Raw genomic sequence first — 23,353 nt, 5'->3', positions numbered from 1 at the left:
CTAATAATGAAGACAGAGTAGATAGAGTGAAAGCCAGGACTGTAGCCAAAACATGTGCAAACAACAGAAACTGGTTTGCTTCCCCCCTCCAAGAGCCGAGGACTTTTTCTGTGAGTTGTGACTCCCTTTAACCTTGTACAATGATCACAGGAGATGCAGCTACTGACTTAAGAGGAGACCTTGCCCTGTGAGCTGTTTTGAAGCTAGTGGGAGTTCTTTAAACTCCTAGCATCTCCCTTAAGATGCTTTTAGCCTGTTAAAAATGCTATTTTATGGACTCATCATCATTCCCTCAAAGCGGGGCTCGGGGTGCCCTATTCACTGAAGTCAGGGGGCCAAATGCTACTTTTGAAGATAGGCTGTTGGGGAAGTTTCGCTGTCTCTCTTGTGAATTTGGTCCCAATAAATATGCTGGATTAAACCCTCCCTTTATCCATGGGACAGGTGGAACCTGGGCAGCAGCCATGAAATCTCCCTGTGCACTGTGCCCAGCAAAGGGGCATCATGCCAACCAGAAGGGACCACCTCTAGAGTTGACAGGGGAATTCACTCAGCTCACGGTCTTTCTGCAGAGATGGCCAACAATGAGCATCGACTGTAGTATGTTTGGGGGAAATGGATGCTTGTTCGCAAAGAACTAAAGGCCCCTAAACTCATGTCACAAAGGAGCATCAAACAGCCACCTGCTGACTCAGGCTAAGGGACAGTTTAACTGCAGTGTAGATTGGATTCAGGCTGCTACCTGAGCTCTGGGATCCTCCAGCTTGCAGGGTCCTAGAGCCTGAGCTATTGGTGTTAGGTCCGCTGCCCTCCACTTAAAGCCCCTACCCAGCTCTGGCCGTCTATAGAGGATGTACTTTCTCTCAGCCACAGAGGAGCGGTGCCGGTTCCATCAGAATCAAGCCAGCAGCCCTGTGTCCTCTGGGCAGGCCAGAAGTAGAAAACATTTTCATGCCCCATGAGAGTTTTTGAGGTTTCAGGTGTGTTTCCATGTCCCAAATCAGGACCAAGCGTTCACAAATGTCCACAAACTGATCATCCAAAAACTATAATAATCATCAAACTGGGTCAACTCACATGTTCTGATCATTTGTAGGTGTTTCTTTTCAATTTTGACCTTTTTTATTTTGAACCTTTTTATAAAAAATAGAAATTAACATTTCAAAATGAAAAATAGTTCCCAACCGTCAAATGAAATGTTTTGTTTCAAAAATATCAAAATGGGACATTTCTACCATTTGGAAACTTTTCTTTTTTTCCAAACAATTTTCGAATCAGGAGGTTCATCGAAACTAATCCTTTCCCACAAACCATTTCAGTTTTGACAAATCAGCATTTTTCTGACAAAAATGTTTTGTCAGAATTTCCCTGTCCAGTTCTATCCAGAAGTAGAAGTTGGCTTGGTGGACACCATCACTGTAGAATGTAAGAATGCTCTAATTCTGGTTGTGGGGTGGCTGGGAGGTGTTAGTAGGCTATTATCTACAGGAAGTCAGACTAGATGATCTGATGGTCTATTCAGGCCTTAAACTCTATGACTATATTGGATTCTCTCCTTCCCTGTAGCTGTTTAATTCTGGATTTTCTGCCATTTAAGCTTCAGTCCTTCTTCTCTTTCCCTCGTCAGGTAACAGGCTGGATGAAGGCTCAGATGTTGAGTCTGAACCAGACCTCCCCTTGAAACGCAAGCAGCGTCGTAGCCGGACCACCTTCACAGCCGAGCAGCTGGAGGAGCTGGAGAAGGCCTTTGAGAGAACCCACTACCCAGATATCTACACACGAGAGGAGCTAGCCCAGAGGACCAAACTCACAGAGGCCCGAGTACAGGTAAGGATGAAAGTCAGGACATGGCTGAGTCCCCTGATAACACAGCAGCCAGGGACACTCTAGGTCCATTGACCTAGGAGCAGAAGGAGCTGAGAGTTGGAGGATGACACGGTGGAGGAACCATTTCTATATGATCAGGTGACCGAGGCTGAGATGCATAGTTTGGATCCAGATCCAAAGTTTCCCCATAACCTAAGGCTGTTCCCATCTGAGATTTTGGTTTGGCCCATTACAGCTGCAAAATTTCAATCCAGATTGGGATCATGATCCAAACCTTCCCAAAGCTGACGGGACGTTCAGTCCTGTGTTTAGTCCCTTGAGTGGGGAAGGGGCTGTATCCCATTTAGTTAGGAGTGTCTGGGCTGTTTCTACTAGTTACCATACACCAGCCTCCCCTCTCCCCGCCCAAGGGTTTGGATCATATTTTGCAAAGGTTGCAAATTCTGCATGTGAATCTGTTTTTCTTTTTGCAAATCTCCTGAGAGTTTGTGAGTGCGGGGCGGGGGGAGGGAAGGGGAGAGGAGGGGTAAGGGAGAAAGCTATGACATCAACACAATTAATAGCCCTTGTGGGAACTCCGCACACAGACCCTTATGTCTTCCAGATAAAGCCTGGGTCAGCAGTGTGTGCAAACATGCAGAGGGATAAGGAGTGTGAACAGATCGGTGGGTATAATAGAGTCCCCCGGGGAAAGGGAAGAGGGGGGCGCTGAGGATTGTGCTAGGTTAAAGAAGTGAAATGGAGACACCAACAGCCAGTGTGGGCAGCACTATTCAGTTTCAGCCTCAGCATCAGGGGCTCTGCCTGTCAAGCCCGGAGTGGAATTGCAGCCGCAGGAGGGAGGGAAAGAGCAACTCCATCTCATGACAGGGAAATAGGTCTTCAGTTAAATGACCTTTTGGAAGCAAAACAGGCGTTTTTCTATCTGAGATTCCCCTCAGAATAATAACAGACCTGTGTTAATCCCTCCGAGGCCAGCCCAACCATATGGCTGCATCCTCCCAAAACCGGGCCTCACACCTCTCGGACACCCACCCAGTTCATGGTCTTGCCCTGGCCATCAAAAGAGATGGAGAGCCGCAATGCTACAGCTCACAGCGTTTCCTGTGTGTCTTTTTGCCTCCCGCTGGCTTTTCCTGCCCGACTCATGTTCTCTGAAAGCTGCCACCGCAGGGGCTCAGACTCACAGCGCGTGGGTGTAGCAAAGGCTCAATGACTGCAACGTGTCTCCCTGAGCCTCCCAGCATCTCTCTGTGTCTCATTTTCTCCGTCTGTATAGTGGAGATGATGATATTGGCCTCTGTAAAACTCTTTGAGATCTACTGATGAAAAACTCTATATAAGAGCGAGGGATGATTATTATTTTCCTGGGGAGGGAAGATCTGACCCATCGTACCTTGAGACACAAAAGATGCTGCGTGTCAGAGTGAATCCTTCTCCACATGAACATGGGCTGTATTGCCCCAGCAGAGGAGATGTAGTGGACATTAGACTGATAGGGGCCTGGGGCACATGACTTATGAGGAGAGGCTGAGGGAACTGGGCTTATTTAGTCTGCAGAAGAGAAGAATGAGGGGGGATTTGATAGCAGCCTTCAACTACTTGAAGGGGGGTTCCAAAGAAGATGGAGCTCACCTATTCTCAGTGGTGGCAGATGACAGAACAAGCAGTAATGGTCTCAGGTTTCACTGAAGGAGGTCTAAGTTTGATATTAGGAAGAACTATTTCACTAGGAGGGTGATGAAGCACTGGAATGGGTTGTCTAGGGAGGTGGTGGAATCTCCATCCTTAGAGGTTTTTAAGGCCTGGCTGGGATGATTTAGTTGGGGTTGGACCTGCTTTGACCGAGGTTGAACTAGATGACCTCTTGAGGTCTCTTTCAGCCCTGATCTTCTGTGATTCTATGATACTAGACTTGACTTTAGCCAAGAGGGTCTTCCTGAGATTTTAGCAATAATAATGCCATTTGTTCATGATGAGCCCAATCCATCTCCCACTAACACCCAAGAAAACCCCCCATTGCCTGCAGCAAGCATTGGAACAGGCCCTGTGCTGTTCCAAGAGTTTATCCTTCTCTCTGCATTACACTGGGTTGCTCATCCTCTCGGTTTAGGGCACATTTGTGGTGAAAGCCAGTCTACGGTAACTGGTCTAGAGCAGAAACACAGCAGCTGCATCACTGAAATGCTGCTTTATTTCCTTCTGGGCAAGGCCAGCAAAATCACCCTGCTGGGATCCCAGTTTGTGTAAGGTCTAAGTACTCTTCTTGAGGACAGGAAGTACAGGGCTTCCTGTCCTCAAGTCTCCATGAGAGCCACTAGCCAGCAAGAAGGGGTCGTCTTTGCACCATGAGACCATTTGACCTCTTGAAAATTCTCCTACCTGCTCCTGAAGCAAGCCCTGCTCCACCCACCCTGGATGGCAGGGGCTTGTGCAGGAGATAAAATACCGAAGGGGGTTGCATGCTCCTCTTCTGATTTACTTTGGCTGATGCAGACATTGAAAGACCCTAGTAGAGAAACAAGGAGAAGTAAGAAGGTGCTGGTTGGCCAAACCCACCCAGAGAATGGTGCTTGGAGGGGGAATTTTACTTGGGCAAAGACCCCTACACACATTTTTATGGTGAAAAATATATCTGTATTCAGTGTACTGTGGTGCCAGTTGCGGGAGCGGAGGGAAAGCCCGAGGAGTGCCAGAAAGCTGAGATTCCTCCCCACAGCCCCTGCCAAGTCTTCTAATCCAGGCACCCATGCAGCTGGAAGAGCTGCCCTGTGAACCCGTGGCAGGTTCCTTCCTTCTGAGGAGCTCCGAACTCAGAGTGACAAGGGGGTGGAGGAAAGCAAAACCAACCAAATAAATAAATAACCCCCTTCCCTCGGCTCAAGCTGTGATCTCCGAATCCCTCTCCTGGCTCCCAGGCAGCTTGTGGGGAAGGCTCCTGCCAGAGTGCTAGTAGCAGCTGTTCTCTGAGGCACATTCCTGATGGCTTTTTCATTCCGACATCCTGGCAGGCTCGGCTTCTTCCCACCGCTTTTAAGCCTGCCACCCCTTGTAAAATTTTCTGGATATCAGAGCGGATCTTTCACTAGCTCTCAGGAGCCACAAACATCAGTCAATCAAGTTCTTGTGGAAAACACACACACACAACAGGAAGAGTCCTGCAGCCCTTTTCCCCTCTCTTCACAGATTCTGCAGCACAGAGAAATGAAGTGCCCCAGGTCACACAGCCAACCCAAGATCTGCTGATCTCCATCTAGTGCCTTATCCACAGGGTCCCGCTGCCTCCTAGAGCAGCTAGTCTGACCTCCTGCAAGAGAGAGGCTGTGGAATGATCCCTGCCCTGCCCCATTTAGTGTCTCTGATCCTTTACCCACACACTCCCCTCTACCTGAGAAGCCGCTAGATCTGTTAAACTCACTGGCAAGGCTTCGGAACTTGGCCAGTCGTGCAGCTGTCCGGCTAAGTGGAAGTTCGACACATTGACAGCTAATAAAAATTTGCAAGCTGAAGAACAAGGGGAAGGAGAGGCAGGACCAGTTGTGGGCCTCTATTTCTCATCCGCTAAGAGGATCGTGGAAGAATGAGTGATATTTTCAATAGGGCCATAGCAACCTCTGTGCGGTCAAGGTGCATGAGTCCAGAATGCAGGCACTGGATGCAGAGTCCAAGGTACATGGCATGTAGAGGTGTGTTAAGTCAATGGATAGGCTGCCACTGACTTCAGTGGGCCTTGCGTCAGGTTCATAGGGCCTGAACCTATTGCCTGTGAAAGCAACAGCAAAATCCCCATTGACTTGAATGGGAACAGGACAATGCCCGTGTGTTCTACTCCAATTGTACACTTTTTCTGGGTCACTCTCGCCTCATTTGCCCCCACTCCCACCCCAACCAGCCAAACCACTGGGAGTCAAGTGGGACCGTGCATGCCAAGGGTTAGTCCCCAATCCAGTCAAGCTCCCTGTACCAACGGGTCAGATGTTCAGGTGAGGTCCCTGCAGTGCTGGTTGCTAATCAGGCAATGTCATTCCCAGTTCCAGGAGATGTACCGCGCTACCTCTGATCCAGCCTCGGGCACTGCCAACATAGTGTAGCTGCGATGGTGGGAGGGGCTAGCCACCCTGAGTACGTACCTGTGTGAGATGCCAGGCCCGTTCTCAGTACGGCTAGCCCCTCCTGCTACTCACGGTCTATTTGTAGCACACCAGCCTGACCAGAGTTAGCATCCTTGAGATGGGAATACACCCTCCACTTGAAGTGTAGACATATCCTTAGCCTCATGGCGTAGAGGCCGGGCTGGGGCATCTGCACGGCTGATCCCAATGGGAGCAGGAGAGCCTGAGCTGACACTGGATTAGAGCCAGGGAGGTCTTGGCTTTATAAAACCTAGACTAATGATGGTGAACTTTTTGCTTTGTTATGTTGCCTTGTTTTCAGTAGGCTTCCTGGGCCCAAGGTTAAACTCAGTATCTAGTTCTATGGGCGCAGTTAATTACAGGCATCTAACTTACTGGTTAGTACCCACCATCAGGTGGCCAGGCTTTTAGGGCCAGATCCATAGCTGGTGTATATCAACAGAGTAAATAGGTTCCTCATTCTGCCTCCAAGCCTCCAAGCCTTACTCCCACTGCCCAGGAAAACAAGAGGGGCTTTGGATTGTGCCCCGAAGTTCAGCAAAATCAAGCTACCAGGTGAGGGCAGGAGATTTCAAATCAAGGTTCAAGGGCCTCTTCAGAGAAAATGCCAACCAGCATCTTTCTCTCATTTAAACTATGAGACTTTTAGGTCAGATACCTCTACTGATCTCAACTATAGACATGTACCATAGCAGAAGGGGAGGTCTCTCCGGTAGGCAAGTCCCAGGTCACGTGAGACTCACTTGCAAGCTGCTGAATGTCTCCTCCTGTTCTGAGCTTATATAGTACCTTCCCTTTCCAAGTGCTACAGGAAGATGGATAAGCATTAGGCGCTCGATAGCACAGATGAAGAGCCTGAGGCCTGGAGAGGAGAAGGGACTGGAGCTAGGTGGGAAATGCTTTTCCTGTCCTGTAAGAATTTTAGAGATTTTGTATTTTTTTCTCATCCCAAATCAGGACAAAATGTTGACAACACAGAAATTTTCATGAGCCAAAAAATCTGAAAAAAAATAGAATAAAAATGGGAGCAGGTTGATTGAAATGTTGCATTTTAATCATTTCAGAATGATTCCTTTCCATTTCAACCTTTGTAATTCATTTTATTGACCTCAATTTAACTTACATTTCAAAATGAAAACTTCCCAACCAGCTCTTGAAGTGACTTGCCCCAGGTGACGCAGGAAGCAAATGGCAGAGCCCAGAAGTCTTGTTTCTCAGTCCTGTGCCCAATCTCCTGGGTCAAGGTTCCTCCCTGATATAATGTTGCCTGCTGATCTATCTAGCAGTATTTCTAAAGAGCACATCACTGTGGTATCTAAGTGCTGCTCTGGGTTTTTTAGTTGACTAACTGGAGGAAAAGACAGAGGAAAAAAAGCTTAAATTCACCAGAAAGCACCAAAATCTCCCCGGAAAAGGGGGGAATTAGTGGGCATCGGCCTCTTGGCAGATTTGGAGCTTTGAGCAATGAAAACATTTTCAAAAGTGGCCAGTGATACACAGGGGCTGGCACAAACAACTGGGCTGTGTTTCTCCTGCCATTAAAATGAGTCCATGAACGATGTTCTGCATAATTCAGTAAGGAGGGAACGCAGGGCAAGAGACTCAGGTGGTTCAAGTCAGAATAGCTCCATTGGTTGAAATGGCATCCTTTGACTTCAGTGGAGCTATACTAATTTCCAGCAGCTGAAGGTCTGGCCCATAAAATCCAGTCTCCTTCCTGTTCCAGCTATAGAAAGACTTCTAGTCTGGAATCCAGTTCCCAGCTGGCAAAACAGGATCCCAGAAGCCTGCAATGTGTCAAGGCTCTGGTGGAGCCCAATGCTCTATCAGTCAGAAATCTTTGTGGTCAGTGGATTGCATGTCTCTATGCGGCAGTCTGTTATATGCGGGGTTGTTGAACCCAGGATATTAGAGAGACAAGGACCATCTTCTGTTGGTGAGAAACCAGCTTTCGAGCTTACCCAGAGCTCTTCTTCAGGTCTTGGAAACTAACTCAGAGCATCCCAGCTACATGCAAGGTGGAGTTAGTTTCCCAGACCTGAAAAAGAGCTCTTTGTAAGACCTGGTCTACACTAGGGGCGGTCGATGTAAGATACGCAACATCAGCTAGGGGAATAGCGTAGCTACAGTCGCCATATCTTAGATCGACTTACCTCCCATCCTCACGGCGCAGGATCGATGGCCATGGCTCCCCCATCAATTCCACTTCTGCATCTCGCCCTGGTGGAGTTCCAGAGCCAACGGGAGTGCGTTCGGGGTCCATTTATTGTGTCTAGATGAGATGTAATATATCAATCCCCGATAGATCAATCGCTACCCGCCGATCCGGCGGGTAGTGTGGACGTACCCTAAGTTCAAAAGCTCGTCTGTCTCACCAACAGAAGTTGGTCCAGTAAAAGATGTGACCACACCCACTCGTTTTGCCGAGTCTGTTAGGATTTATTATGAGGCCCTTCTGTGCTTGGAGGCATCGTATGGAGATGGTCAATGTCTTCCCCAGATCTGAGCGTTAATCTGAGACATGTGAGGCCGCTTGAGTCTAATTCAGCATGCCTGACTAGTTGATTCCAAAGCTCTTTGAGACTTTTCCAAATGGGCTCTGTTAATGCAATCCCTTCATTCTCAAAGGCCAGTGGAGAATGTTTTCTTTCTTCCACAGGGTTTGACTTGTTTGCATTTCTTGCACAGGGGGGGTGGGCACTATGAGGTTATGACACAACAGCTGCCCTGTGTCTTTGGCAGCAGCCAGAAGAGACTGTGGTCAGGAACTGTGTGAGAGGCTACACTTAGGATCAGGGACTCTTCCTGGCAGAAGTCAGGTTGGCGTGTTCATTCTCTGTGGCACACAGCCAGCTAAGTGGCTTTCTCACACACGGGGGGCCAAATAGAGCAGCCTCTGGCTCTATAGCAGCCATGTCAGTGGCATTTCCTGTGTGTGCCCATGCACTGCGAGAGGCCGACAATGAAATACATGCACAGCATGTCAGTCAACATTCAGCTCCCGGGAAAAGGTCGGGGTGGGGGGGACATGGGGAGGAGGTTAAAACGCTTGCCAAGCCAAGTCGAAAGGAGCATTCCACTCTGAAAAGCCAGTAAGGACTGTTCCGAATTACTCATTCGATTGTAGCTGGTCCTTCCCAACTCCCCAGACTGAGTTAGAAATAGACATGGAGATGGGTCCCATAAAAGGAAAGCCCACAACTCCCTTGTCCTGAGCCACACTCTCCAAATAAGCCCCACGTCTGTCCAGTAGCCACTAGGCCAGGGGTTCTCAAACTAGGGGTTGGGACCCTCAGAGGGTCGTGAGGTCATTAGATGGGGGGTCGCGAGCTGTCAACCTCCACCCCAAACCCTGCTTGCCTCCAGCATTTGTAATGGCGTTAAATATATAAAAAAGTGTTTTTAATTTATAAGGGGGGGGTCTCACTCAGAGGCTTGCGATGTGAAAGGGGTCGCCAGTAAAAAAAGTTTGAGACTCAGTGCACTAGACTGTACCGTATCTCAAATCTTCTGCTCTCCAAGGTCACCCAAACCATGGTGGCAGTTCTTCTATACCTGGATTTGGCAAAGTTAAAAATCATCTATAAGAACTGCAAGGATGTCTCTTACACACACAGCTAGGAGGTATCTGTGGATAAGCTTAGAATTGCATGCATGCCTTTCTGACACATATATAATACAGTCTGGTTTCTGACATATATGTAATTACACATAATGTAATACAGACATATATGTAATACAGTAACTGGTGCAGCCCCAAATCAATCATAGAATATCAGGGTTGGAAGGGACCTCAGGAGATCATCTAGTCCAGTAGTCCCCAAACTTTTCGTCTGGTGGGCGCCAGACGAAGGACCACTGCAGCAGGGGAGCACCCGCCGAAATGCCGCCAAATTTCAGCGGCAACGCCTCATCACTTGTCGACGGCAAGTAGTGTCATCGAGAGGTGTTCCCGCTGAAATTTGGGGGTGATGCCTCTCGATGACGTCACTTGTTGGTGACAAATTTCGTCATTGAGAGGCGTCCCTGCCAAAATGCCACTGCTCTCCCAGGGACCAGGACGCGGGCGCATTAAGAGCACCACGTTGGGGACAACTGATCTAGTCCAACCCCCTGCTCAAAGCAGGACCAATCCCCAGAAAGATTTTTTGCCCCAGATCCCTAAATGGCCCCCTCAAGGATTGAACTCACAACCCTGGGTTTAGCAGGCCAATACTCAAACCACTGAGTGATTCCCTCCCCCCAGAAAGATGCCACTTAAGGGACTGAGGCTGAAGGGAGGCTATTTTCCTGGCTAGAGTCTCTCCTACTTCATTAAGTGCATTGAACATTACAAAAAACATAGCGGCCCTGGTAAAAAGAGCCTCCCAGGGTGTTGCCCCACCTGGGCTGGGGCCCCTCGCCATGCCCAGTTTCCAGCATGGCGTTGTCCTAGAACAGGCCACACTCCTGGTAGTGGCCTCGCCCTTGTGGGCTGGTTGACTTTGCTTCTGGGTAGAGGAAAAGCCAACGTCCAGGTTTACACAAACCAAGCCCCTCCTGAGGTCAGTAACAAGGCAAAAAAAAAAGGTCCGAGGCATCGACTTACTTCAGATGGCGGCTTTGTTGGAGTCCTTACAGCTGGGTAGCCGAGTCAGCCCCTCCCTAGCGGGGTCACCCCTGGGGTTTGCAGGACTCCTCGCAGAGCTGGGAGGTCTCTGCTGGGAGGGCTCATCCTGCCGGTGCAGGAGCTAGTCACTCCCTTTGTAGTGCGTCCCCCTTGCGTATTTCAGCTTTCTCCTTTAAAAGCCTCCTCCCTACCATGCATGATTGGCAGTGCTGGAGAGGCGGGGCTACTTTTGCACATGGCGTCTCCCCGACCCCTTCCTGTCAGTGAAGACTTTATACACTCCGTCACAGGCCCAATCCTACAGTCCTAGTCCAGGCAAAACCCCTACTGATGTCAGTGGGAGCCAGGACTGAATAAGAACTTCAGGACTGGACTGATAATTAGGCAAGATCAACTTGTTTTGCATTCATAGTGCAAGGGATCCATATAGGGTGACCAGACAGCAAATGTGAAAAATCGGGACGAGGATGGGGGGTAATGGGAGCCTATATAAGAAAAAGGCCCAAAAATCGGGACTGTCCCTATATAATTGGGACACCTGGTCACCCTAGATCCATATGAAATGAACATGGGAAGTAATTTACAGCAGCAAATGGTGATCCATTTCACACTGGTTGAATACTGAGTGTAAGCTTGCAGTGTAGATATGGAGAAACCAGTTCAGATGGAATAAGCACTGGAACACGGTTTTACTTACTTTACTTTAACTATCAGACCAAAAAGGTACAGATAAGCTACACCCTTCTCTAAACTGAACCTTTATTTCTACCTCAGCCACCATCCCATGTGCCATTTAAAGCAAATAAGTGTGCCACTTATCCATTGCTTAGAGCCAGTGAAATTCACAGCACTCAATCTGTTCTCTTGCCAATTACCCTAATTAAACAGATCTTGCTATTTATTAGGGCACCAACTTAGCAGATTTCATTGGGGTTAACAATGGAAAATGTTTCTTAGAATCAAGCCTGGTGTTTGCCAAGATATTTTAATTTTTTTATCTATTTCCCACAGCATTGAAGCTATTTTTGAGGATGATGCATAGCTTTTTCTGTCGCAAAGAAAATCTCCATAATATAAATCAACGTGCTGCTGTTCTGTTGTTAAAGCCTATCACCAGCCAAACAATAGCAGTGGGAAATCTACTTCCCAACACCTTATTCACCTCAATGAGGTGTGTGCATCAAAGCCTGTTTTGCAAGGCTTAAATGCAACTGTAACACTGTCAAGATTGGGCCATATAAGAAGCAGGTATTCAAGCCGAGATCAGGCACTTTAAAAAAAACAAACCCACACTGCTATGCAACTGCTTTATGCCATCAGTGAATTTATTCTAGTGTCTTTCAGCTTCCCCTTTTATCCCCAGGACATACAGTTTGTACGGGAGATAAATAGATAACTGAAAACAGTGATTTTATTCTTCATTTTAGTGACTTAACAGCGTTTCTTTTGACCATTGAAATGATCATTGAGAAATTCTGTATATACATTGTACAGCTGGAAGATGCTGAAAAAACAATGTTCGCAAACGTTCATTCATATTCCAAACAGCTGTTCGGTCCAGCCATAATTTTAGTTCTTTTTATTTGCTAGATGCAGGTATTAATAACATCCTTCATAAGATGAGTAGGAGGGATACACCAGTCTGCAGTGCTCTGGATCAGGACTCTAGGGCCAAGGGTTCAATTCCTGATTCAGACAGAAGATCTCTTGTCTGATGTTGGGCAACATACTTAATTTATCCAATGCCTCAGTTTCCCATCTGTTAAAATGGAAAAAGTTTCTGCCACACAGGAGTGTTGATGATAAAATCCCTTAGTGATTGGGAGATGCTCAGATACTATGGTGATTAGGACCATATAAGCAGATGGATGAATCATTGGTTGCATAAGTGCTTGAGAACTGGGTTACTTGTTGTATTCACACATGTGCTTATATGTGAATGACTGTATTCGTGAATGGCCAATATTATTTGTTGCTCATTCTCTGCTATTCATTATTCCCTATCCTCTTGTTTAAAAACAATTTCAGCCATCCAATCTAGAATCAGAAACAATGTCATGAGGCTTAGATGACCAGTCACACATCTTGAATAAGTAATGGTAGCCAGCGAATAACTGAACTGAACAGTTCGCAAATGGGCCATAGTATTCAGTCCAACCCATTCAGTAGATACTTACTAATAACTAATACATTCACGGGTACTAGGACTTTCAAAGAGAAAAATCGGCTATATTAATTGGATAAATTTGTTTGTAAAAAATAGTTCGATCAGGTCTAATAATATTATTTAATATTTATATTGTGGTAGCACCCAGAAGTGGTAGGGTCCTACTGTGCAAGGTGCTGTATAGACATCGGGTCTGTCTACTCAACCAAAGCTGTGCACAGGCTGGCTTACCTGAGCTAACTTGAATCCAGCTAGCGCAGGCAACAACAGCAGTGACCATAGGCTGCAGAGCAGGCTAGTGAGACAAGTATGTACCCAGGGTCCATGGCAGGCTTGAACTCCCTGAGCTGAAGCCTGGACTGTGCTGTGTTCATGGTATTGTTACCCCGCTAGCTGGATTCAAGCTAGCTCCCATAGCATAGCCCGTGCACAGCTTTTGCTCTGTAGCAATACCTGTACAGGTAGATACAATGCCTTGCTGAAAATGTACAAGCTTAAGATCTAAACATATTTATAAGCCACTTTCTAAATCTGTAGAGACTTGTCAAAATCTAAATAATCTTTGATAATAATCTGAGCGGCGCATCTACCTCTCTGTTGTCTTCCCTGCGTTTCCCATCTTCTGACAGAGGAAGCACATGGGTAGCTGTCTTAGGTAGTTACATGGCCCCAGGACTGTTATCTGTGCATCTCACTAGCTTTACTGTATGTATGCCCACAAGATTAACCTGGAGACTCCAGGACAATCCTGGAAGGTTGGCATCCCTAGTTATGCTGGCAAGTTACCATGTTGACTTCAGTAGACTCTTCATGTGATGGGGCCGTATATGGCTAAATAGGTCTTTTCCATCCCTGATTTCTGAACATGTGGAAGCAAACGCATGTTGTGCCTTTTCCCTGCTGTCTGAGGTTGAGGGCAGGACTTGATTGTTCCATCCCTGTTTTCATTTACCAGCTCATTCATCCCATCCATCTTCTCTCAACATCGAGTCCTCATTAGGCTGAGGAGGAACACAGCAGCCTTTCTTTCCCCTGAGAGGCTCTTCCTGACCTCCCTTCCTTCTCCTTGTCTGACAAATTGTGGGAGCTGACCCAGATCTCGATGTTTGCTGGGATAATTCAGTCCAGCCTCCCCTGGCAGGCAGCTGTCTCGGCCGTGTGGCTGTCCTGGGTGCACAGACAAGTGGCTAGTACATTGAGTGGAAGTATTGGCAGGATGAGTTGCGTGGGTTCACTTTAAATAAGAACCAGCTCTAACCTTTGTCCCAAATTCAAACCAAATCTGGCTGAGCTGCTGAGACAGAAGGTGGGTGGTTTTGTGGGTAAGGCATCGGCCTGGTATGCAGGAAATCTGGCTTCAATTGCTGGTTCTGCGACATCCTCCCTGTATGACTTGGGGAGGCTTCTTAGATGCTCTGCACCTCATTGCGCCATCTGTAACATGGGGAGGAGAAGGAGAATGCTTTGTTTCTCCTGCCCTTTGTTTAATTAGAACAAAAGATCCCTAGGCCAGGGACTGTTTCTGACTATGTGTATGTACGTCATCCAGTATAACAGGGCCCTGATGGCAAGTAGGGGAATACCAATAATTAGTTCAGATAACTTTTTCCTATGTTCATGAGCAAGCTTGGGTTCCTACATGACCATGGTGCTGGTAATCACAGTGGGGGAAGTTCACCCATATGCAGAAGGTCTACGTGAGGCTTATGCACCACCCATAGGTGGTGGACTTAAGTAGGGTATAGGCTTCTTGATGCACAGGCCTTGCTCATGGGCTTTCTGCATGGGGACGAGCTGCCCCCACCATGACTGGCTTGGGCATTCCAGGGTGGAATGCCATGCCAGCTGCTCCTTTGCAAGCACATGCCCCATGATGTGATTTACGTAGCATCGCTGGGAGGCTGTCTCCTTTGTTCTTCCTGACAGCCCATGAAGATCACTGCAGTGAGGGCAAATGGGAAAGAGAGAGTGAGACTAGAAAGGGGACGTGGATTTTGCTTTGCGTTTGCTCGCCCAAAAAGCTACTGTGTAAAAATGGCACCTCCCCATTCCACATATCTGTTCCCCGCATGTCGACAAGCCACACTAACTACCTTTACTGAAACGAGCCTGTTTTCCTTACCGGTGATCCCCGAAGAGTCTGTGCAGCTATGGGAGAGCAAGCCGGATTCTAATCTGCACCAGGCACATTCAGTGAAATTGCCCAACTAAATTCCAACTGTGGAATCTATACTATTGTTAGAGATACCAGATGAGGAAACAAGTCGGGTTGATTCTCAGATCCCTTGCAGTGCCCGTAATTCAGACAGGTAGAAAAATCTCCCCGCTGCCTTCCAATAGGGTCAGTTTGAGCTGCTGTATTTACAATCACTTTTCTGACTATAAATTCAAGAGAGGCAACGTGGGATAATACAAGCGGCAACGTCCCTATTAGCATCATGTGTAAAATGAAGAGCCACAGCATCCTGTTCAGGCTCTACTCAAAATTAAATACATTTTTGGATTAAGAAACGTCATACAGAGATACTGGAACAGTAATCGGCTCTTTGTAACCTTTCACTTCTGTACATTGCACTGATGACATTGTGCTCGGATAAAGACCCCAAATGTCTTTATCAGATGCAAAATGCTGCCTGCAATGATCTAAATTTTGCTCCCATGTCCTATGCATCTTCAGTGAATTTACAGTGTGGGATTCTCCTGCAGTGAATGGACATAGAACCCAAGGTACCTTTTACTTCTTTATAAAAGAGGCAGATTACAGACACGAATATCCATCTGCCTCCAGGTACCTTGTGCAGCCTCTTTTCCAAATGCCAGACAGCGTGTCCTAAAGAAGATGCTAGCTACGCAGTTCTGCCCAAGCCCATCCCAATAGCCTATGGATGGGAACAATACTGCAGCAGGCAGACCCACAGCTTCAAGGCTGCTTCCTCTTCCTGCTCTTCCCCTCCATCCCCCATGGTCTGGTTTTAGCAGCCATGGCCTTCACCCTGGGCTTAACATGCTGGTAACAGGATCTGCAGGCAGAAGAATCTTTAGTGGCTGATAAAACCTTAACTGTTGTGAAGCGAAAGCAGGTTCCCTTTGAAGTGAGCCTCGCATTGCAGTTCGATGCTCTAGCCTGTGTATTTTAACTATCAATAAAATGATTTTTAAGCATAAAGCCTTGAGCCACCTTTAAGTGAGGGAAGGAAAGAATTGCTAACGTCATTAGCTGGAATGTATCTTTTTTTTTTTTTCCCAGTGGGTTATAAATAAGGGGCAGAATCAACCTGTATCAGCCATGAAACATTCTTTCCTCTGCAAAGGGAGATAAATCCTATACATTCCTTTGTGGATGGTTTCAGCGGTTTTGTCTTTGGTTTTGTTTTAAAGGTTCTAATATCATCCATTAGCAGCCTCAGCTCAGAATCACTAGCATGCAGTTATGAAGCTCCTTAGGCACACCTATGTTTTCTCCTTATAATGACTATTTATTGTTTGGCTTACAACAGGGCCTAGAGACCCAGCTACTGGGATCTCATTGTGTTAGGTGGTGCACATACACCCAGTAAGAGACAGCCCCTGCGCCAAAGAGCTTCCAGGCTAAAAAAGACAAAACAAAGGACAGAGAACAGGAAGTCGTATTGCCCTCATTTAAAGACTTCCAGACTGCAAATCAGATGCTAAGTGACTTCCCCCAGGTCACACAGGGAGCCAAGGAGGGAACTGATCTCTTGAATGCTCATCTAGAACCTTAACTTCAAGGCTATCCTTCCTCTCCAAGGACATGCACTTGTTAGTTGGAAACGTGGAACACATCTACACAGTGCAGCTGGCAGGAAGACAGGGGTAACCAAAAAAAATGTTGGCCATTCTGATAATTGCATGGTTCTGTGAAGGGCGGTGGCAGGTCTCCGTATCAAGAAGCAGCCACAGTCTATTCCAACTAGGGTGACCAGGCAGCAAGTGTGAAAAATCGGGATGGGGTGTGGGGTAATAGGAGCCTGTATAAGAAAAAGACCCAAAAATCGGGACTGTCCCTATAAAATTGGGACATCTGGTCACCCTAGTTCCAACACAAACAGAAACAAAACACTGGCTTCAAAAGGGTGTTGCAAGACAACACTGGGGACCAGATGAGTGTGGGACAGACTGGAGGAAGAAGAGGCTTTTAGGGAGGGATCTTCAGGAGAAAAGGGAAGGTCTTTGGAGACTGGAGATCCTTCCATGGGTGGGTGGGTGAGATGAATGAAATGTACAAAGATGAGAGCAGGGGAAGAGCAGTAAAGGCAGCAGGACGCTACGAGAGTAGAAACGTAAGCAGGTTTGCTAGCATTGAAGTCAGAGGTCACATTTCCAATGATAGTACAGTATTAGGCCTGTGGAGCCGTGAAGGGTTGAGCAGGGGATCTTGAATGGGATTCCCAGGCCCTCACAATATTTGCCCAGTCATAAGCTCGCTCTGGTTCACTCGCTGACGCTGCTGAACTCGTGTGTGTGTGTGCACATGCGTGTGTGTAAGAGTGAAGACAATAACCGTACGTGATGTAACATAATATAAGACAAATCTCTCCGAAATTGCATTTTGATCATCTGTTAGCCAATCCAACAGACAACATCACCCGAGGGGAGCGGGAGTCATTGTGGGTAGGTTGCTTGCCCATCCCACTCCATGTGTTTCTGCTAAAACTCTTAATCCACAGTGGATTTGCCGGCATCTGGCGCTCAGTTATAAAAGGGAACTTTCCCACCCTGTCCAACTTCAGCAAAGTGTCACAATTCAATGAAGTGACTTTTACTCCCTTGGAGTGCAAGCTCTCTTTCTCTTCGGACTCAGAGATCTTGACTGATTGATTATATTTTTATCAAGACAATTTCTCTCCTGTGTTGTCTTCATCTCTTTGCCATCTCCAGCTCTGGGTTTGAATGGGAACTCTTCAAGCCAGGGACCTTTTCATACTGCACACCCATTGATCAGAATGTTCTGAAACTTCTTGGGTCATTGTCAACTGTTGCAGTGGGAGCCGGTGATGTCATAAGCAGAGGAAAGATACCCTGTTAGCATGAATGAAGAGGGATTGTGTGTATTTGGGGTGAGGTGTTTGAAGTACAAATGGGGGAAAGGACAGGACCATCTACTTTGTCTGACCAATGAAAAACAAAACATTAAATTATTAATATTATTTATTACTTGTGTTACCATAGCATGAAGGAGCCCTAGTTATGGGCCAGGACTCTGCTGTGCTAGGTGCTGTACAAACACAGGGAAAAAAGACAATCCCTGTCCGAAAGAGTACAATGTGTTATGAACCCTCTTGACCCTCCACTCTGTCCCTGATTTAGCTGGTAATGCTTGGGGATGGGTGCCAAAAACTGTACATGGAGAATCTGAGTAGGGTGGGTTATAGTAATTAAAGCAAGGAATTGGAAGTCAGGATTCCTAGGTTCTGTGTTCACCTCAATCACTGACTTACTGTGTGGCACTGGATAAATCATCTAAGCTCTCTGTGCCTCGGTTTACCTATGGATGTAATAACAATATCGTAGTGGAGTTGTGAGTAAGGCAGAAATTTGCCCATGAATTAAACATAGAGTGCACAATTGACTGTGGAACTCATTGCCACAAGATATCACTCAGGCCAAGAGCTTAGCAGGATTCAGAAAAGAATTAGACATTTGTATGAATAAAAAAAATAACCTGATTTAGAATAGTAAATATTACAAAAGCCAAGATATTTAGAAGAGCTATAAAACCTCAAGCTCCAGGGCATAATTCAATCTCTAAAAATAGGAGGAAATTTGCACTGGGGGAAGACAATCCCATAACTACGGTTGCAAGGATCCTTCCTCTGAAGCCAGTGCTGGCCACTGTTGGAAACAGCATACTGCACTAGATGGATCCCTGGTCCTCTATTGCAATTCCTGTGTTGCTCAATCAATTAATTTCATCCACGTTTGCACTCCATTTGTGTCGCTTTGAATCGTGTCACTAGAATGAATACGCCCCCCAAATTAATGTCAAGCTTCCGTGCTCCAACATCCACAGAAAGCAAATTTAAAATTCACTTTCTGTGAGTGTCCTTGCCCGTAACCTGGCTGTAGGAGTTACGCTCATCCAGTCAAGAAGCAGAAACAATACCATGTGACGTATGCGACCAATCATAATAAAGCAACACAAGCCACGCAGTAAATGAGATGGGGGCGTGTGTGCAGGAAATTCATTGATTATTTTTAAATAACAAACAGGCCCAAAATATCATGAGTTCATATGAATGTCCCACAAACACAAACACACCTCTGAGTTTTTCTCTTTTGTCTTGCACTCAACATGATCAGTGAAAACCATTGGCCTACCCCCATCCCTCTGCAGGATCATAAATTTTAATCACAGAAGGTCCGTTATGATAATCTAGACTGACTTTTGGCATAACATAGGCCAAAGCATCTCCACAGAGATTCCTACAACAAACCCCTATCCTTCCTCTTGCAGCCTGCAACTCTCCCCTGCTGTTTGGCCTCAGTCCTGGTCCCAACATACATGCGTCCATACACTTGCCTACGCTGAACCTCACTTGTTGCCGTAATCTCCCCAAGTCACTGCACCCCAGTGTGCAGCCCAGTCACTAGCAGAACGCATGCACGTAGAGAGATCTAGCAATGCATGAAACAGGACGAGAGTAAAGAAAGCCTGTTCCCCACCTCCACACACACATATACCCCCAGGGAATTAAACGTACCCAATGTGACACAAAGTAGCCCATGAGGGACCGTACTCATTAGGGGCTTGATCCAAAGCATGCGGAACGATCTCTGTTGATTTCAAAGAGCTTTGACTCAGACCCTAAGTGAAAGGAGAATCAGACCCAGAGTCTTCACTACATGCACAAAAGAGAGGTTTGCTTTGGTTCACCAAAACAGAGGGTGCTCTTGGGAACTACACTCTCCACCCTTGTCACCCCAGCTCCTAATCTGTCACTGAGCAGCCTGAAAGCCTGGTGGAGGACTCCCCGCCCTCCCCCAACCCTGAACGCTGTTCACTCTTGATTTTTGCTCTATTTTTTCTTGTCCCTGTGAAATTTAATCATGTTTTCTAGCCCTTTAGGCCTCACAGAGTCCAGCAGCTGCATTCTCATCTGGTTTGAAAGCTTATCCGCATACTTCTCAACCCCAAACAGGGATCGGTCCTCAGAGCCTTGCTGATTAAACACAATAAACCAGACCCTAGAAAGGGGGCTCATGCCACGCTTCACGCTATCCAGGAGGGAGATAGCTTGGGATAAAACACATCAGGGCAGACTCATGCCTTTAGAAAAGCTTTCTTGAGTCTCATAGGTAAAACAGGGCAATGCAAGCCCATCTTTGAACATGTATAAATACTGGGCTTATTTTAACAAACAGTAATTTAGATGGGCTGCAGCACCTATTGCAGGGAGGCCACTTGCTGGGCCACAGACAGAGCTGATTGGTTGCAGTACAGAGAAGCTAGGAGAACTTTGTATTCCTCTTGGTCTGATTCTGTCTTTTTCGCTTGTCGAACATAGGAGCCGCGATGCTCATCTATCTATTTATCCTCTCTACCAGTGCAGCCATTACGGTAACCTAATCCTACAGCCTGATTCACATAGTTGCCAGATAATGAGGCAGATTGACCAGATGACAGCCGTACCTCCACTTCCTAGGGGCCCTCTTGGAACGCATAGGCATAGTAATTATTCTTTTTCTCACGCTGATACTTATATGGCTCTCATTACCAGAGGGTCTGAGCACAAACCAGTGTTTAAGGTACTTACTCTCTGTGCACTATTCTGACACAGGGCACTGCTATTATCCCCATTTTAGAGATGGGGAACTGAGGTACAGGGTCACACAGGAAGCTTGTGGCAAAGCAGGAACCTTGAACTTAGGTCAGCCCAGTTCCAGGCTAGCGCATTAACCGCCGAACCATTCTCCCTCTCTCTCACTCACCTTTCTCTTTCTCACTATGATTCCTCTGGTGCCATGGTCGCTATTGACCAGGAAATGCATCAAGGATGATCTGATGTCCTGATTTTATAGGGACGGTCCTGATATTTGGGGATTTTTTATATATGGGCTCCTATTACCCCCCCACTCCCGTCTTGATTTTTCACATTTGCTATCTGGTCACCCTAAATGCGTCAGAGATCACGGTGAAACAGGACAGTCTCTGCAAAGGATGGAACTCCGTGCGATTCACCCTCTCTTTCCTGTCCTCCATCATAGGTGTGGTTCAGTAACCGAAGAGCCAGGTGGCGCAAGCAAGCAGGAGCCAATCAGCTGGCAGCTTTTAATCACCTGTTGCCAGGGGGCTTTCCGCCAACTGGAATGCCAACTCTACCACCCTACCAGCTGCCAGATTCCACCTACCCCACCACCACTATTTCCCAAGGTGAGCACCAACTACCAGAGTTGGTTATTTCTGGGTCTGTTCTCATCTATTATGCCACTCCTCCAGCCAGACCATCCCACCATTCTGGATTCCATCACTACCTTCCTTTGAAGCAGCTGCTCTGTTCAGGTTGGCATCGACTGGGAGGGAGGCCAACGTTTGATTCAGGCTGATGGACGCTCAATAGTTTCCATTCTTGATACTAAGCACAGCCGGTCTGCTTAATGTCCATTGGTCCCTATTTCTGTATCAAGGTCTCCCATGACGATGGCTGCTCCACTTACCACGTCACTGAGAGTGGAGACTAATGAATCCAAAGTGAATTCTATGTGGGACTGATGACTATGGCTCAGCTGAGTGAAACGCTGGCCTCCCAGCCAAGTGCAAACTGACATGTGCAGCTGCTTTGACCGTGAAACCGGGCAGGTGGGAGAATGTGCCACATTTCCTCTGTAATTTCCCCTTTTTTAAAAAAATCTCCAAACTACCATCTAAATTTGAAAAGCTGGGCCCAGCTCTGTCCAGTTCTGCAGCAGCAGCCACGGGAGGTCACACAAGAATAGTATTAGAGCTTGTTTAACAGAGCAACCAAAGTGTTTTGCACTGTGGTGAGTTGGACACCAGCAACCACACACACAAGGCTTTAGGCACTGGGCAGCGGCAGGTAAGCGCCAACACCGAAGTCTGGATTCAAGCCCCTTTCACCAGCTCTTGGATTTGGCTCCGGAGCTGGTTATCTGGCAGGGGGGGATTTTGGAGTTTTATTCAGAGGCCGTTCAAGGCAATGGAAAGTCCCCTTTTGACTCCGATGGGCTTTGGATTGGGTCCTTACAAAGGATCTCACAATCTTAGGGACTTCAAACCAACATCTCTTCCTGCCTTGTGTTTCCTGCATATTTCTTTATAGACTGAACTGTCCATAACGTCCCTTTCTCCCTCACCTGCTCCTCCCCAGCAAACTGTGGGGAGCAGGGTGTCACTGGAGAAGGAAGATTTAGAAATATTGGGGGAAATTTGGGGAAACACTACTGGAGCTTTTTCAGGCAACTCAATCTCCAGCCCTAGGGGAATAGAGAACCCTGAATGGAGAAAATCTGTAACCCTCTGGGCTAGATCTACCTGCAACAGGGAGGCTAGTATTGTAAAAAAAAGAGAGGTTTTGAGATCAGTAGCAAGGGGGGCCTTGGGGAGAACAGAGCTCAGTTCCTGCTCTGCACAACTGCAGGGAGTGTGTTTGCTGGGTGCATCTCAGACTCCCACAAAATATTCCAAGGAGGTCAGAAAACTGCCACACAATTTCTTTGTTTGTGCTCACATGAGACCCAAATCCGGGATAGCCAGGTTGGCTGCAGGTCAGGACTCAGCTGCACTAGCATACCTGGATGGGAAGCCAAGGACTGGATTAGCAGGGGTGCCGGTCAGGACTGAGGTGCATTGGCAGAGCTGATGAGGGAATGTTGGGTGCTGGCCAGGGTCAGTTCCTCATTGTTTGGAGAACATTACGTTCAATCACAATTTTGGGAAAAATAAAGAACAGAGGGAACTATACGGAAATGCCTCTCTGGTCTGTGCCAGCTCCCTCCTCTCCCTGCTCTTATCCCCAGCAGCCCTTGGGCTCTTCCCCACTGCCTGATGATGCAGGTGTGGCCTCTGGTCATGTCTCATGAATGTTTCCCTATGAATGATTTCTTCACAGATGGGAGCAGCACCGTGCACAGACCCCAGCCCCTGCCACCATCCACCATGCATCAGGGAGGGCTGGCAGCTGCTGCCGCCGCTGATACCAGTTCTGCCTACGGGGCCCGACACAGCTTCTCCAGCTACTCAGACAGTTTCATGAACCCTGCAGCTCCTGCCAATCACATGAACCCTGTCAGCAACGGCCTCTCTCCACAGGTACACAGTGCTCTTCCATTCTTCTTCTCCAAGCCAGCAGCGTTCGGTGAGCCCAGATCCCATGGGAGAGGGCAGGCTCTATGCAATTGCTGTCCAACACTGTTACTGAACAAGGTGTTGCATGCTCTCAGGGAGCCCTGATCTATCTGTCTGTCTGTCTGTCCCTCCATCCATCCTGAGCTTATTGCCACAGCATCTGTAACAAAGCTCAGATCCTGTGTTTGAGATGTCACACTCTGCTCCCAAGTATCTAGAGACTCGCTTGAGTCATCAAGTTGAGGGTTGGCTGGAACAGCGTTAGGGGGGTTGTTCCAGCCCATTACAGAGGT

General features: G+C 47.3%; 1 protein-coding gene across 2 annotated transcripts in view; it reads left to right on the top strand.

Moving 5' to 3' along the window:
- Positions 1-23,353, top strand: part of PAX7 (paired box 7) — a 147,022-nt gene that overhangs the window by 65,580 nt on the left and 58,089 nt on the right. For both annotated transcript variants that reach the window (XM_032787558.1, XM_075060378.1), the window contains 3 exons: positions 1,628-1,827; positions 20,963-21,128; positions 22,825-23,024. In XM_032787558.1, coding sequence (XP_032643449.1) covers positions 1,628-1,827; positions 20,963-21,128; positions 22,825-23,024 — 566 coding nt within the window. The remainder of the gene's footprint in view (positions 1-1,627; positions 1,828-20,962; positions 21,129-22,824; positions 23,025-23,353) is intronic.

The sequence above is a fragment of the Chelonoidis abingdonii genome, chromosome 23 (genome assembly GCF_003597395.2).
Source record: "Chelonoidis abingdonii isolate Lonesome George chromosome 23, CheloAbing_2.0, whole genome shotgun sequence".
NCBI classification, from domain to species: domain Eukaryota; kingdom Metazoa; phylum Chordata; order Testudines; family Testudinidae; genus Chelonoidis; species Chelonoidis abingdonii.
Note: the sequence above shows the minus strand (reverse complement) of the source record. Positions and strands in the feature narration are given on the sequence as shown.